This window comes from Pelophylax lessonae (genome assembly GCF_965119305.1).
Source record: "Pelophylax lessonae genome assembly, chromosome: 4".
Classification (NCBI taxonomy): domain Eukaryota; kingdom Metazoa; phylum Chordata; class Amphibia; order Anura; family Ranidae; genus Pelophylax; species Pelophylax lessonae.
The window spans coordinates 143,106,030-143,123,773 of record NC_138771.1 but is presented as its reverse complement, the minus strand read 5'-3'; the positions used below and the strand labels follow the sequence as shown (position 1 = coordinate 143,123,773).

General features: G+C 45.2%; 1 protein-coding gene across 5 annotated transcripts in view; it reads right to left on the bottom strand.

Moving 5' to 3' along the window:
• Window positions 1-17,744, bottom strand: part of SHANK3 (SH3 and multiple ankyrin repeat domains 3) — a 669,097-nt gene that overhangs the window by 259,851 nt on the left and 391,502 nt on the right. For all 5 annotated transcript variants that reach the window (XM_082255276.1, XM_082255279.1, XM_082255275.1 and 2 more), the window contains exons 11-12: window positions 14,436-14,502; window positions 12,537-12,870 (exon numbers count right to left, since the gene is read on the bottom strand). In XM_082255276.1, coding sequence (XP_082111402.1) covers window positions 12,537-12,870; window positions 14,436-14,502 — 401 coding nt within the window. The remainder of the gene's footprint in view (window positions 1-12,536; window positions 12,871-14,435; window positions 14,503-17,744) is intronic.

Here is a 17,744-nt window from a genome sequence, read left to right as displayed (position 1 = left end):
TACCTTTCCTCTCCAGCAAAGATCACCTAAAAGTTGGTACGTGTCCTCTATGTGCCTCAAACAGACCTAATCTGCAACATAGACTTTGGTTCTGTTCCTTTATTTCCACGTTTGGGACCAAGTGTTATCATTTATCAATAGGATCACGCTTCTCCAGCTCCCGAAAAACCCTCTTCTACTCATCTTTGGCTAATGGGACAAACAGCTGCAGGTCTGGACCAGCCGACCGCACCCTCATCCTCGCACCTGGATTCTCACCTGTTTACTAGTAGCTTGAAGAGCAATTCTGGCAAACTGGATATCCCAGATATGTCCCTCCGTCACCCAGGTGAAACAAGAACTTCACAGCCTTTTGACCAAAGACCAACTCAACATGGATTTCAACCATAAGGCATCTTCTGACCGCTACTTTGCTAAATGACAGGATTTTCTAGACTCGCTACCCAGGGATATAGCACCAACTCCACATGATGGAACCTTCTCTTACTCATTTCCAGGTTAGGGGTCAAGTACTGTAGTATAAAGACTCATATCCTCCCCCCCATTCCCCCATACTCCTATCCTCGTTACCCCCCTTTTATCTCTTTTGTTTGGCCCAACACAATGGGTTGTTGTCAGAGATCCATCCATCTAGGATAATAGTACGGTTTCATGTGCCTTTTCATCCTTTGTACATTCATACTCTGCTAGGGCACCATGGATGTGGCTTTGGGAATGTACCTATCTTTGCGAAAATGTTTTTTTTCTTCATGCATTCTCTATGTACCGTTATATTTTTTTAATAAAGTTTATTGAAAAAAAAAATCCTCTTCTGAATTTTAAATTCATTTGGTATGATATTACCTACATTGCCTACTTAGATATTTAAAGCACGTGAAATTTACAGTAAATAAACATTTCCTGTGTTAGGGTCTATTGCAGAGGTCTCCAAACTTTCTAAACAAAGGGCCAATTTACTGTCTTTCAGACTTTAAGGGGGCCAGACTGTGGCCAGTAGAAGTAGAAAATGCCCCAATGTCAGTTGGAGTAAAACAATCACATAGTACTTATGATCAGTGGGGAGTGGAATCGTGCCCCATCATTCTAGTCAGTAGGAGGAATAGTGCCCCATTGTTGGTGTCAGGGGGAGGATTAGTACCCAATCATTGGTCTCAGTGGGAGGAATAGTGCTCCATCATTGACGTCAAAGAGAGAAACATTACACCATCATTCATTGGTGTAAGTTGAAGGAATAGTGCCCCATTGTCAGTATCAGCAGGGGGAATAGTGCCCCATCATTGGTATCAGTGTGTGGGGGGGGGGGGGATGGGATTTTTTACTTACTATAAAATCAATTTCTCTGATGTTTATTGAAACAGCTCCTGATACTCTTAACCATTGGGTTATCCTGTCCTCTACAGGAGTAGACTAGGCAGAAAAAAAGTCTGGCTACGCCTATGGGCAGTCCCAGGGATATACTCCATCTCTCTCTCTCAGTTCAGTTTTGTTACAAGCAGTGCTCAACCAAAACAGCTGGAGCCCACCTGAAAAAACAATACACCCTCAAAGAGGAACAAGTCGTAGAAACAGCAGCCTGAAAAACCTTGTGGCCAAAAGAGGTCTCTGCAGACGCCAACACATCTACTTTATAGCACTGTGTGAAAGAGTGCACCAACGACAAGGTGGCAGCCTTGCATAACTGCATCACTGACGCCTGATGACGGAAGGCAAAGGAGGCACTGACTGCCCAAGTAGAGTGTGCCTTGATAGGGAAAGGGGGAACCCGACAACTGATGGAAAAGGCCTGAATCACTGTCTGTCTGATTCATCTGGGAATGGTCGCAGAGGAAGCAGACAACCCTGTCCGTAAGCACAAATAGTGAGTCTGACTTCCTAAAAGACTCCATAGCTGCCAGGTACACCCTAATTGCCGAATCACATCCAAGGCATGCAAGGAAATTTCCTTATGATGTTTTGGCCTTGGACACAGGAAAGGCAACACAATATCTTCATTCAAATGGAAATCAGAGACAATGTAAACAAGGGAATCTCCCGAAATCTCAATGATAAACTTCTGGAGGACCGAAGCACCATATTGAGGTCCCAAGGCGGCAACTGAGACCGCACTGGAGGAAGCAAATGGCGAACACCCTGAAGAAAGTTATGCACCAGGGAGTGTGTGGCAAAGGGTCGTTGAAAGAAGACCGCCAAAACCGACAACTGGCCTTTGATGGTACTCAAGGCCAATTTCTGTTCAACCCCCATAAAGGAAGGTCAAGATCCGAACCACCGAGGAGGAGCGAGGATAAACCCAAAGGGTCTAGAAGTAGATTTCCTAGCTTTCCTAGCTAAATTACTGATTCAGACCAACTCCTATCCTTCAATACTTGGCTTTTAACAGCCAAGCCGTCAAAGTCAGCGACTGTAAAGCAGGGTGGAAGATTGGCGGTGCCCCGGCCTTCTATGGATTGACATGTGAGGGGAGCTTAAGTAACCTGCAGTCTGTCCTGACACTGAGGAAATCCTGAGAGCCCAAAACATGGCGGCCACCTACAGAGGTCTACACCGCCTCCTACTACCTCACTATCATTGGAGGCTGGATGTGCACTTTATGGACTACACTATATCACCTGGCCTGCCCTCTTGTTGCCCCCCTTATCTGGATGGGTTTTCCTGCCACAGCTCCGGGAGAGACGTTTGTCCGGCGCCCCTTTCTGGATGCTGGTTTCACTCTTTGAGCTGACTTCTATCCCCTGGCATCAAACTCCTGATGAAGCGGACAGGGATCGGCAAAACCCGCAGAGTCTTTATTATATTTTGTAATTGTTATTGAGTACTTCATATGCTCATGGAACATGACTTTTTAAAAAATTTGAAACTATGTGTATCTTTTTTTTAATATATATATTTACTCTTGTCTAGTGACCTGCCTCATTTAAAGTCCCATGACCTTTGTATTTTTTGCTTACAGGGTGGAAGATTGGCCCTTGGGACAGCAGATCCTCCCTAGGAGGAAGCTTCCAAGGAACGTCAGCGACCAGTCGCACCAGATCGGTGTACCAAGCCCGGCGAGGCCAGTCCGGGGCCACTAAGCTGACCGGAATTCCTTCTGCCTCGATCCTGCGTATAAGTCTTGGCAGAAGCTTGAGAGGAGGAAAGGCGTAAATCAGACGATACTGACCCCACGGGGCCACCAGCGCGTTGGTGGCGTCCGTCAGAGGATCCCGTGACCATGCCACAAACCTCTGCACCTTTCTGTTGAGACGAGACGCCAACAGATCCACCTCCGGGGTGCCCCGCTGGAGACACAATTGATGAAAACACCTCCGGATGAAGAGACCATTCCCCCTGGTCCAACGCCTGCCGACTGAGGTAATCCGCCTGCCAGTATTCCACTCCGGGAATATGTACGGCGGAAAGAGTTGGAATGAAAGTTCTGCCCACCTGAGAATGCTGGCTACCTCCAGAGCCACCAGGACACTTCTTTTGCTCCTTTGGGATTGACATAAGCCACAACCGTGGTATTGTCCGATTGAATGTGCACTGGACATCCTTGGAGATGATCTGTCCAATGTTCACGTTAGTCTGGACTCTTCCACAGTTCAGACCCCTGAGCAGAATCTCTGTTGAGAACGCTTCCCCACCCCGACAGGCTGGCATCTGTGGTGACCACCATCCAATACAATGGGAGGAATGGGAGGGAGGATTTGCCCTGCCGGAGCCCCGGCAAAAAAAAGCCACCAGATCAAGGTCCCTATTGGACTCCGGCTCAGCTGGATTTGGTTGTCCAGAGACTGGGAGTCTTGTCCCATTTGATCAGAATTCCCCTTGCAGGGACCTTGTATGGAACCATGCAAACCGGACCGCCTCGAAGGTAGACATTATCAGGCCCAGCACTCGCATGTCTGGGGGAATGACCATTTGCTGGACAGCAGCAGGCGAGTTGCAGCCTGCAACTTCTGGAGTCTGTCCAGAGGAAGGAGTACTCTGCCTAAGGCCGAGTCAAGAGTCAGACCCAGATAATCTAGTTTTGTGGAAGGAACCAAGGCAGACTTCTGAAGATTCAGAATCCAGCTGAACTTGCTTAGGGTCCGTATGGAGACCTCCAGGTTTTCCACCAGCGCAGTAGGAGACTCTGCTCACAGAAAAAGGTCATCCAAGTAGCCCAGGACCGCAATCCTGTCTGACGTAACAATGCTAGCACCGGAGCCAACACTTTCGTGAAGACCCGAGGAGCGGAGACGAGACCAAAGGGTAACACCACAAACTGATCATGCTGCTTTCCCACAGCAAAGTGGAGGAAGCACTGGTGACTGACACATAATGGAATGTGAAAGTCAGCCTGATGCAAGTAAGCCACCACCGTGCTAACAGACTCTATTCTGAACTTATGCACCTGCACAAGCAGTTCAGCACCCTGAGGTCCAGGATTGGATGCACCTTGCCCTCCTTTTTGTGGACTGTAAACAGGTTTAAGTAAAACCCCTGAAAACGTTCCGAAGTCGGAACCGGGGCAATCACCCCTTGAAGTAAAAGGTCTTGCCCTGCCCCAAAGAGAACCTGTAAGCGGACCGGGGACAGTCGCATGTTGGAAGGAAAGAAATTTTCCGGAGGGTAAGAATGAAACTCGACCTTGTAGCCGGACCGCATGACTTCCCGGACCCACTTGTCTTGTAACGGGGAAGTCCACAGGTCTGGAAACCAACAAAGACATCCCCCCGCCCCAGATATGGGTGCCTTGTCCTCGGATCTGGAGAAGCCTGCTCTTGACTTGCCAGCCAAGTTCACTTGGATCCTCCAGAGGAGGGCCTCGATCCCTTGTCAGTCGACCCTGAGGGACGAAAAAACTTCTATTGAGCCTAGAAGGAGGGCCCACATCTACGACGAGGGACCTTGCCCCTAGTAGCCTGTGGAAGAAGGGTACTCTTCCCCCCGTGAGACCTTTAACCACTTTTTATTTTACCCCCTTCCTGACCAGGGGGTTTTTTGCGATTTTTTACTGCGTGACTTTAACGGACAATTGCGCGGTCGTGCGACGCTGTACCTAAACGAATTTCACGTCCTTTTTTTCCCACAAACAGAGCTTTCTTTTGGTGGTATTTGATCACCTGTGCAATTTTTTGATCATGCGCTATAAACAAAAAAAGAGCGTAAATGTTTCAAAAATAACAATATTTTTCACTTTTTTTAATATGAAATCCCCCCCCCCCCCCAAAAAATGTAAAAATCTAAATTTTTTAACATTTTCGGCCAATTTGTTTTATGCTACATATGTTTGGTAAAAAAAAATCTCAAAAAGCGTATTTTGATTGGTTTGCGCAAAAATTATCGCGTTTACTAACAAGGGGTAAGATTTTTGTCATTTTTGGTGTTTTTTTTTTTAACGAGTAATGGCGGCGATCTGCAATTTTTTTTGCGGTACTGCGACATTGCGGCGGACAGATCGGACCCTTGACTGACATTTTTGATACTTTTGAGGGTACCAGTGACATTACTGCAGTAATCAGTGCTATACATATGCACTGTTACTGTAAAAATGACACTGGCAGGGAAGGGGTTAACTGTATTGGAGAGGGAGGGGTTAAGTGTGTCCTAGGGGCGTGTTTCTAACTGTGATGGGACATGTCTCCTATTGTAAAAACAGAGATCAACGGTTCTACATAGTAGAACCGTCTGATCTCCATTTTTACACAGGGGAGAATGACAGGCGGCTTGTTTACATAAGCCGCCCGCCTTTCTCCCGCTCTACCGACGATCGTAGTGCGACCGGCGAACATCGGGTCCGCCGGTCACACGCGCAGACTCCTCTGTGAACGAGCCGGGGCGGGCTCAAAAGCCGGTCCCAGGCTAGCGACGTAGACCTACGTCACTCTGCCTGGCTGGGGCTGACTACCGCAGTAAATATACTGTGCGCAGTCGGCAAGCGGTTAATGATCATCCAGGGTAGCACCAAACAGGCGATCTCCTTAAAAGGGAAGATCAGTCAAGTCCATTTAAGGAAGTCTGGTCCGCAGACCAGCATTTAAACCAAAAGGCAAGCCGAAGGACCCCTGTCAAAATAGAGAGTCGAGCCACTAGGGGAGCTGCATTCAAAGAGGCATCACAGATAAAACTGCAGCCCCTGGACCAGCTGGTCCGCCAGCTCAGAAAAGGCAGGGGGGAGCTGTTCTTCCTCCAGGTCATGGCGTAAAAGCTTAGCCCACTCGGTCAGAGTCTGCGACACCAGGTGAATATCGGCCTCAGTGCCGAACCAGCCAGGGTGTACATATTGTGAGCCACAGCCTCTGCCTTCCTGTCAGCCTGGTCCTTAAAGGCGGGGGACTCTTCAACCGGAATCATGGTTGCCTTGTTTAATCTGGAAACTGGAGGGTCCACCACCAGTGGAACAGTCCACTTCTAAAAAAGGGACACCTTATAGGGGTATCGCCTAGCAAAGCGCTTAGGGATCCCAAGGGGACACTGGTCATTCCCAATCTGTAGTGACAATTCTGTCAAAATAGGAGGGGAAAAGTTACACCTTTGCCACTCTGGATGGCTTGTGAGTGCCAAAGGGGACCTGCGCCTCCATCGTAGCTGAAGCTGCGTTCTCCATCTTTAAGGTCTCACGCACAGATACATTTAGTGCATCCACCAGCGCCTTTTCGTGCGCAGTCGCAGAGGTGGAGGAATCCTCCTCACTATCTGAGGATTCAGGGCGCATGGCTGCAGACTCATGCAGGGCGACCCCTGTCCGCGGAGGCCAAATTAGATTCTGGATCTGAGGGGACAGATAAAGCAGGGGGAGGTGGGGGAAGCTTTTTTTGCCAGCCAGTTGCCCAAAGTCCAACCCCACCCAGGACACAAAGGATTCCAGGACCGCCGTCAGTGCATCGATGGATGGATGGATGTAACCCGGAGGGCCTGGCGGCTTCAGAGAGGGGAATCAGGTGGGGAGATGTGCTCCAAAAGACTCCATGAGTCGCCAGGGGGATCCCACTAAAAAGTGTAAAACACTACTAAGGTAAACCCCACCGCTCTGGCAGCACACCCGGTTGCCAGTCACAGAGCCCTAATCAATCCTCAGCAGAGAGGGAGAGGACCCCACCAGACTCACCACCCCGCAGAAACCAGGCACCGCCGCCACCAGAAGAATGTGCACTGCACGTACGGCGATTCGGAAAGGATCCAGGAGTCAGCACCAGGGGATGAGGAGGGGCTCCCACCGCAGAAATTACCGCCCATAGGGCTCCACTGTCATGGCCATAGTTGTTTTCTATGGCAAACCACAGCAAAATAGCCGCTGGACTACACAAACAAGGCCACTGTGCATTGCAGCACAAATGCTACAAGAAAATGGGATCCATGATGGATCCCTAGGCCTCAGGAAAGGCACAGGTAGGATGGAGGGCCCTGGCAGGAGCCCCCGCCAGGTACAACCCCCCCGCACAGCCGATCGTTCAGTTGCCGTCGGTGCACCCATCGCCAGCATATCGCCCTGCCCCTACCGCGGGAGGTGTACCAGACCACCCATACAGCCCCAGCATTAGTGGAGGGAGGTAGGATGGGGGGACAGGTGAAGGGGGTGCCTAATGGGAAGGAGGAGGGGAACCCAGGGGTCGGACCGTCCCATGGAGGGGCCCGCGTCCACCCCAAAACCCTCCAGGGGGAGAGAGGGAACAGCTACTCACCATTGAAGGAACCAAGCTGGCACCGCTCCAGACAAAAGCCCTCCCCATTAAAATGGGGGGCTGTCGGCCAGGAGAAACGATGCGACTCGGGCTGAAACCTGGTTGTATGCGACCTTGCGAGGCGTTTAACTCCCACGCCATCTAAAAGAAAAAATTCCCATCCCAGCAAGGAACTAGGTCCTCACTCCTGACTAGGTAGAAAAAACTGAGTACCTATAGCAGAGAGTATACCCCCTGGGATTGCCCATAGGTGTAGCCAGACTTTTTTTTCTGCCTAGTGTCCTACTCCTATAGGGGGCAGTATAACCCAATGGTTAAGAAAATCAGGAGCTGTGTCCATCAATGAGCGAAAGAGAAAGTGCCCCATCATTGGTGTCAGTGGGAGAAAATCTGTCTCACCGTCTGTGTCAGTGGGAGGAATAGTGCCCCATCGTCAGTATCAGTGGGAGCAATAGTGCCCCATTTTTGGTGTCAATGGGAGGAATAGTACCCCACCATTGGTGTCACTGGGTTGAATAGTACCCCCATCATTGGTGTCACTGGGAGGAGCAGTGTCTGACTGCTGGTGTCAATGGAAGGAATGGTGAGTTATCATTGGTGTTAGTGGTAGAAATAGTGCCCCATATCAGTGTAAGGAACAGTGCCCCCTGGCCTGGATAATGGCAAGTAAAGAGCTGCATTCGGCACAGAGGTCCTAGTGGTTAGTGGAAAGGGTGTGGCCCCTCCATAACATCTCATTCCTAGCACTAAAGAAAATGAAAAACTGATAAGACAGCCTTATTTATAAATCTTCCTAAAATGCTGATTGTCTGCTACACAGATCTCAATTAATTTGCAGCCTCAAAAGCTTTCAGATAGTGAGGGAAACAAGACCAAAAGCTTTCACTGTTATTCTAATCTAATATGGCAGCTACTAAGCTCTAAATTACACAATGCTGACCTTGTTGGGGCCAGACAGGGACACAGGCACCTCTCTTATTTTGTTTAAAACTAACAGGATTTTCTTTACAAATACAGTATGTGGTCGTAATGCAGGGTTCTGTTACTTAAGGCCTCTTTCACACAGAAGCTGAGACCTGTAGGCCATGAACAGGCCGTGTGTTTATGTGCCTTGATTAGCCAAGTGCTGTGAGTGGGCAGACCATTCAAGTCAATGGGTATGCAGCTCTCAGGACAGCTTACCCACAACTGCACGTCTGTCAAAAGTGGATGAGCAACTGTGACCATGCAGGCACTGCATACCCATGAACTTGAATGGGCTTCTTCCATGCACCTGGAGGCTTCAGTTGCATAAACATGCGACCCTTTCATGGACTACAGGTCTCATCGCCCATGTGAATGAGGCCTATGCTGAAGTTTATAATATATTTTTTTGGGTATAGCACCAAACCACATTAATTACCTGTAATGATAATGATGTGTACCCCATGTCCTGCCGGCTTTTGCATCATGTAAAAATCTTTCTGTCATGCCGCTGGATATTGCCCAGAGTGGCAAACTTCCAGTGTTGCAAAGGGTAACATCTGCAGTGATTGCAAGCTTGAAGGACTTGCGCTGGTCATCTGTCCATCCTGCCCACCACTGTCATTCTCAGAACTTGTACTATTATTGTTCCACTATGTAACACATTCTGTGAATGGGGAGGGGAGCTCTAGTCATTCATGAATTCCCCCTCTATTCACAGAATGCACTGCATTGTGGGACAATAAAACTAAGATATTTTTGAATGGCAGACAGGGTAGGAAGTGGTTCCTTACTCTTAGTAGTATCCAGTGGCATGAAGGAAGGATTTTTACATGAAACAGCAGCTTGCAGGGTATAATATAGATGCCATTACAATGTGTTTGATGGTGTATCCCACCCAGAAAATGTTCTTATAGTAGGTTTCTAGTATTCAGCAAAGCATGAGCACATCTTTTCTATTTTGAGCAACTACAATTGTGTAGTACAGATGCCTGGAGAAGCATTTATTGCATCTCCTGTCTTGTCTATTGATTTGTTTTGTTTTTCCAGCGCTATGAAATTTAATACATGCAACTTTTTCTTTTAATTCCAAAATAACTGTACAGTCAAGCTGTAATATAATATAATTTAATATAATTAATAATTTCAATGACCACATTTGCAGATCAACACTGCAAGGATCAAGTGTTTTCTTAATACCAGCATAACATAAGATTCTCTTTCACTGAGGGCACAGAATCAGGTGTCTGGCATTGTGTCCAAAACCATCTGACCTCTTCTGCTCCTGCTGTAGCGTCTAAAGTGTCATTCAGAGATGACTGTTTTCTATGTGGGGGAATGTGTAGGTACGTGCTGACAATAACCTCTGGTGTACACTTGCAGTATACACAATGTACTCAGGAGCTCAAAAACAGAAGTGGCATTCATGGGCATTGTGTCAGATGTCTGTAAACAGGTTCCTACAATAACGGAAAATGTGAGCTCTTTGCCTCTGCCGGTTCATGACGTTTTGTTACCATGTTTATGCTAGGACGGTAAGGCTCGCCATACATTATACAATTTACTTATACCATTTTCCTGTAGATTTACCAAAACCATATATAGTTAGTCTGGTTGAAAAAGACACAAGTCAATCTAGTTCAACCAATAAAAACCAATATAATATGAGGTCAAATCTAAACACAATAAATTTGTATGCAATCACAAAGACCCTTGCACTACATAGTTGAAGGTAAATTTAAAGAAAATTGAATAAGAAAATTGTATAAAAAATTATCAGTTTAGGCTTGTTTCACACTAGTGCGGGCCTTGTGGCCTGCGTTTGCTCGGGCACGGCAGATCATTTATTTTAATGGGTTGCTGTGCAGCATGAAACACACAAAAAAGGTGCATGCACCTTTTTAAAAATGCGGCCGCAGGAAAGGAAACCACCTGGTAATTTTGACCAAGCGGTTTCGCTGCAGTTCCCGCATCCCTAAACGCGCTGTGGGCTGAGATGCGTGGGGGTGCACCCGTGTCTTGCAAGAGCAGTACAATTTGGCTGTGGGTGTGCATAAATCTACGTGACTCCTGCACCCACAACCTGAAACACACAGCCTGCACTAGTGTGAACCAAGCCTCAGAAGCACACACATGTGCCTGTCTCAGATTTCTCTAGTAAAACTTCTTTGCATCCAACTCTACTAACCTTTTCACTTGCTACAATCTCTATCATTTGTATGTTTTATCTGTCTACTTCCCACACTGCTTCCTACAACAGGATTACATTTGCATAAATTATCAGGCACATAATGGTAAAGAAGAGTTCCGCCCTCTCCAGCAAAAAATTAAAAGTCAGCAGTTACATACACTGTAGCTGCTGACTTTAAATATAAGGACACTTACCTGCCCTGGAATCCAGGGATGTCGGCACCCCAGCCGATGTTTCCATCGGCTCTCAGGTGCTGCCATTGTCTGTAAGGGAAACCGGCAGTGAAGCTTTGCAGGTTCACAGCTTGTTCCCTACTGCGCATGCATGAAGCGCGCTGTGCTTTCTGAATGGCCCGGCATTGGGGGAAGGAGGAGGGGAGCTGAACTTCCGAGTGATCGCGCCGTGGCATGATCCCCCAGAAGTGGGGACAGGTACCTGTCAAAAACAGGTACCCGCTCCCCCCGAAAGATGCCAAATGTGGCACCGGAGGGGGGAGGAGTCAGATAAGGACAGCTTCCTTTTGGGTGGAACCCCACTTTAATTGGTTTGTTGCAGCTTTTCATTACAGGTGCAGATGTGAATGAATATATATTTATGGTCAGAAAGGAATGGAACAGATATGCACAGAAAAGGGGTATGCTTGAAAAGAATCAGGACCAGTGATGAACTAGGGTGTGTTCGGACTAGGATCCAAACTCATGTGTGTGAGCCCACCAGGGAGCTGTCACCTGTAGGGGCCAATTATCTACAATTATTCCCCACCCTGCAGCCGAATGTGCACATGCTCCATGCCCCGGCTGCAGGCTTAGTACAGGTAACAGCTTCCTGGTGGGCTCACACACTTGGGTTCTGATCCTAGTCCGAACACACCCGAGTTCTTCTAATCAGAGCAAAAACATAAAGACATTTTAATTCTGAGTATGCCTAGCACAAATCTGGGCAATTTAGAATACGCATACCATGAAAAACTGCATAAACAGAGATTACCTTTAGAGACAACAGTCATTAAGTCAAAATAATCAGCATATTTAGAGATAAAGGTAGCTGAAATTATTTGCAAACCTTAACATTTAATGTAACAGTCATACATCCATACTCATATGGTTATGCCAGTACTGGTGTATACTTGCGTGCAGCGATTGCTTTCTATGAGCAACTGTACGAAGACACTTGTGGCTACTGGGTGGGAAATTATGCCTGAAGGACTATGTGGTGAGAAGGGCAGAACAAAGCTCAATTTTTGCAGGCTAAGTATATACAGCTTCAGCTGCTTATATCTCTGGATTTATTGTAATGTTGTTTTCATTAAAGATAATCTCTGCTGAGAATTTCATTATATGCTGTCTAAATTTTCCAGTCCATGTTTTCGACATGTTTACTTTAAGACCAGCCATAGACGGAGCAAATTTGTTTCCTGCAACCACAGGAAGCCGTGGCCACCCGGAGAACACAGTGATTACTGCTAACAGCTATAAAAACTGCTAATGATAATTGCATGTAAAATCTGGTCGACTGGTTGTACCCAAATTGATTGATCGGTCAGCTTGGGTACATTCAGTCTGCACACACACGGTTTGAACTGTCTATGGCCGGCTTTAGCTGTTACTACAGTTCAGTCTTACTTTTGATTTTCAAACATTTTCAAACATTTTAAATTGCTTTATGCTCTGATCTAGTAGTAGACACTTTCATTTTTCTGTGGCACAGTATAAACTAGACTGTATATTGCGCCTCACCTGCTCTTTCCTCGCCCTCTTCGAAGTGTGTGGCTGTCGCCATCCCTCTCTTCTCTTGCGCGATGTAATGATGGAGAGCGGCTGTGTGTGCTGCGGGAGCTGGCAGTGCTCGCAAGGCTACTATCCCCCACTGCTGCACCGCCGGAGACTTCAGGCCCCTGGGAGAGCAACTGTGGGGGTAGACCGCGAAGCGAGGGCACTGGAGAGTAATGAGCTCCATCTGAATTGAGGTTGTTATCACTTGCAGAACGCTGCAGAAAACGTGGGGATGAGAGACCCACACAGCTCACAACACGTCTACGCTTTGTGTAAGTTGGAGTTTCCCGAAAAGGCACTGAAGTAGACAAATAAAAGGAGACATTTATAAATTATAGAGATTGGAAATTAAGGGGAGATCCAAACTATAATAAACATATTTATGGTAAAGTATTCTATATAACTATTAGCTAGAAGTATTTAGGCACATTTAACTGGCTTTGCTCCCTATTAATAAAGACATTTTGCTGCTTATCCAAGCAGCTTTTTCAGTTCTTCGGTATAACAAAAGAAACTGCTTGGATATTCAGCAAAACATTTTCAATATAACAGAAAGAGCCCAGATGAATGTACAGTAACTAACTACTACTATCTATGCTATGACCTTGATAAATGAGAATCTTCCCTGATCTACAAAAAAAAAACAAAAAACTGGGGGATTCAATAAAACACCACTTTTATGGCAGTATGGCCCTTTAAAAAGTCCTGTGCCAGATTCAGAAAAGCTCTGCCACTAGTTTCGGCAGCTTTCCCAAAACATGCAAAAGTTTCAGGTAGCTCTTAATACTGTTACTTTTAAAAAAAACTGAATTATGGCTGCATCAAATTCAAAAAGAATTACCTCCAGGTCACAGGTAAGAAACCTAGAGGTAATTATGACCAACTCCAAGTTGGTGTATAGAGACAGGCAGTGTGCCTCTTTCCGTACTTTGTGTAGCAGGACAGCATGTCTGCCTCCTCTACCCCCTCCCATTCCCACCTGTCATTGGTTTACAAGGATGTCGTTGGCTTAATAGTCAACAGGCTTTTAGAAACCAGTGAAGCTGACAGAGGGCAGAGTCTGATGAGCAAGCTAAAGGACTAGTTCCCCAATAGGTACACCCTCTCCTTGTAAATGACAGAAGGCAGTGGGAAGATTCTATAGCCAATAGCATGCTGTCTAGTGGCTATGGATCCACCCATTGCTTGCTGTCAATCACAAGGGGAGTAGGCGCAATGGGGAAACTCAGCTCTGCCCACTCTCATCTTTACTGGTTGCTAGAAGCCTATTGATGGTTAAAGGGGGAACAAAACGTTCCTATTCTTTTCAGCCAAGGAAGATGTCACCTTAGCCTCTGCTTGATCTGCAACTGCCAAGGTGCTGAACATGTGATCAATTATAACACCGGCCATTTGAGGGGTTGACATTTTGGTTGAGAGAACAAGCAAATGTTACAGTTAGCATTCCCTGCATGCCGGGAAAGTAAAGTTTTTTTGAAACTGGTAAATCAATGGGTTTAGTCCCGCTTTAAGTCAATGGCATCCTTGCCAACCAATGACAAGTGCAGCGGGGAGGAGGTTGTGGTGTGTTTGTGCTTGTCCCAAATTCACTTGCCTGTTTTTAACAGGTGCATGTATTTGGGACACCCACTCACATTTGTCGTGCGGAGGCATCATGGGGTTCTAAAAAGTCTTTATGAGTTCCCCAAATCATTTCTTTGCTGATTTTAACAAACTTCCGTAATGACTTGAGCTCAGTAGAAATGTATTTTTGCACAAAGGAAAGCACCAGGCTGTTGTGTTCGTACAGTCCCATGCACATGCAGTGAAATTCTTTTGTGTAGCTATATGCATAAATGTGTGGTGTTGTTTTCTGTCACTTACCAATGTCGGATTCTTTGTGGGTTTTGATGATTTCAGCAAGTTCAAAGTTTCCTGCAATAATTGCAACCTGTAATGACAGAAAAGCACAGATACTTAGGACTAAACAAAAGGATTTAGAAGAAATTTCCAGTTTATATATAGATAATATTGTGGGTGCTGTCACTTAGAAAGCATATAATTCCAAAAATTGCATTACAGTTTAGTGAATTGCCAAAATATATTGTACTTTTAGTAATGAATATTATTAGCATACAAATACATGTGTATATGTATTTACCGGTAACTGTAAATGTAGGGGTATCCAGCTGCTAATGATGTCACAAAAAGAATGATATCATTAAGAAACCACTGTATTCCAAAAGTGATATTACATTAAAATATTACAGAGATTTAATGGAAATATTAAAACTGAACTCAAGACAAGCAGCTGTGCAGAAAAAAACATACCCCTGACTATTTCTAAATTGTGTGTTTTAAAGCAAAGTTCCAGTCGATTTTGTATTTATTAAAAGTCAGCAGCTACAAAAAAATGTAGCTGCTGACTTTTAATACGGTAAACACACACTTACCTCTCCCAGGATCCAGCATTGTAGCCAACTGAACAATCGATTCTCTCCCTCTCGTCTCCCCTGTGCCGGCATTACAACTGTGGGCATCTGGCTGTGACAGCTTGAGGGTTCACAGCCGGGTGCGCACTGAGCTGCATGAGTCGCGCTGCACTTCCTGAGTCGTTGAGGAAATCTTCAGGGAGCTGTGACAAGTCCCAGGAGATTGCTGGGAGAGAAGTGGAGAGGAGTGATCTGAGCGTAAGTGGGAGAAACTGTCAAAACTAGGTACCTGCTCCCCCACAAAAATATGACATGCCAAATGTGGCATAGGAGGGGAAGGGGAGTGCTTTAAGCAGAAATTCCCCTTTTGGGTGGGGCTCCACTTTAATTTCATATATATATATATATATATATATATATATATATATATATATATATATATATATATATACACACACACACTGTTTATTTACCAGAGGATTCATAACTCCAGCTAGTTTTGTGATGCAGGTACTCCTTCCCTACCGAACAGCTAGGTCCCTGACCTCCACCACAGCACCAGCACAACTTCAAGTGTTTGCTAGTGCTTCTACTGGTTGTGACATCCATTGACTGTTGCAAACTGACACATTTTTTAAGGATCCTGACAGGGAAAACCAGTTATTAAAGTGTTACTAAACCCAGGACCCTGCATTAACTGTATCTGGTCTCCCACAGTACACAGAGCATGGAAATGCATCAGTTTTAGAAAATATAAATTGCTAAATACCTTATCTCATCAGCAGTATATAGCAGTCTTGTGACTTCCATCAGTGTCTGGTTAAAGCTTGTAGGAGGCATTTTCATTCTACTCTGACTGTCCTATGAGGCTACAGGACCCCTGACCCTCTCACTGGACTGTGCTGATTGGCCCTGTGCTGATCACATGCACTCTCCCAAGAAAAAAAGAAAAACTTTCTAGCAATAAATACCAAACTGAACATGTGCAGCTTGCCCCCAAGCCTCCATTCTATCAGGAGATGGTTTGGGGACTGTGGAAGAAATAGATCAAACAGCCTTTTTACACAATGTGGAGAATTAACCCCTTAGGTTCCACAGTGAGTATAGCAAGCATGATTTACTGCATATACAGACTGATTTTACTGTTGTGGGTTTAGTAACACTTTAAATCTGACAGGTATATGAAGAAGATACATTCTTGTTTTCACTCAGTGAAGGGGATTTATACATTTGCTGCACATCAATTCAGTTTATAAAAAAAAAGTAGCACAGAATGAGATTAGGCGACAGTTTGACTGAGATCATACCTTGATTCTTGCATTTTTCTTTCTGCAAGAACACTATCGAAATAAGATATGCACCTTACCATTTCCTAATTTTGTCTTTTTTAAATCAAAAATGGTCTCAGACATTTTGGATAAGTGTCTCAGATTGGTGCATTGTCAACAAACTATGGGTCATAAATGTAAAAGCAATGTTTACAATGGTCTGGGATCCCAAAACAAAGGAAAATTAGGGCAGAGGTAAGGGGTTTAGGAAAATTAGGGCAGAGGTAAGGGGTTTATTTGGAAAGTTGCTTGGCATAGCTGGATATATTAAAGAGATTTGTTTTAGGAAAAGATCTCCTCTCAACCTAATATGCAAATTACTCTATTTTTGCTTTTTCAACCAAATACTGTTAACAAAACCGAGCTTAGAATATCTCCACAGGAAACACTTCTGGGAGCTGCATACAATGCCATCTCTAATGATGTGTAAAAATATTGCCTCTGTGCAAAAAGGAAATGAGCCTTCCTGTAAATCAGGATGTAAAACATCTCAGTCAATGGGGTTGATTTACGAAGACAAATAGGCTGTTCACTTTGCAAGGGAATGTTCACTTTGTAAGGGAATCTTCCCTCCAGCTTTGCGATCTAGTGAAAATAGACTCTGCAAAGAATACTCAGTCATGTGCAAGGGAAAAAAAAAAAAAGCTGTATTTTTGCTCACATGTGATTGGATGACAGAAGTCAGCAAGAGCTTCAACCCATTCTCTAAGCTATGGGAAAGTTCACTTGCAAAGTTAACAGCCTATATGCCTTTAGCCCAGGGGTGCCCAATCTTTTGAAGAGAGAGGACCACTTAACCGATTTAACCCCCTTCATGACCAGGCCATTTTTTGTTGTACGGCACTAAGGCTACATTCACACCTGAGCGTAGCGTTTTCACGCGTATTTTTTACCGCGATTTTTACCGCGATTTACAGGCGTTTTTTGTGCAGGCGTTTTTAGATTGAATAGAGACCAATGGAAAACGCCTGTAATCTGCCCAAAAAGAAGCTCATGTACTTTTTTGAGCGTTGGGGGTTTTGCTCACAGCGTCAAAACGCTCAGATGTGAACAGGGGCCATTGAAATGAATAGGACTTGTCTTGTTGGGCGTTTTGAGAGCTGATCCTAGAGCAGATAAACTCCCCAAAAACGCCCCAAAACGCCTACATGTGAACGGAGCCTTAGTTATTTTAATTGACAATTGCGTGGACATGCAACGCCGTACTCAAAAAAATTCTTGTCCTTTTTTTCATCACAAATTGAGCTTTCTTTTGGCGGTATTTGATCACCTCTATGGTTTTTATTTTTTGCGCTATAAATAAAAAAAGACCGATATTTTTTTACTTTTGCTACATATTTTTGGTTAAAAAAAAAATCCCAATAAGCGTATTTTGATTGGTCTATATTGGTCTGGTATTTTGATCTATAAACTATGGGATATTTTTATTTTTT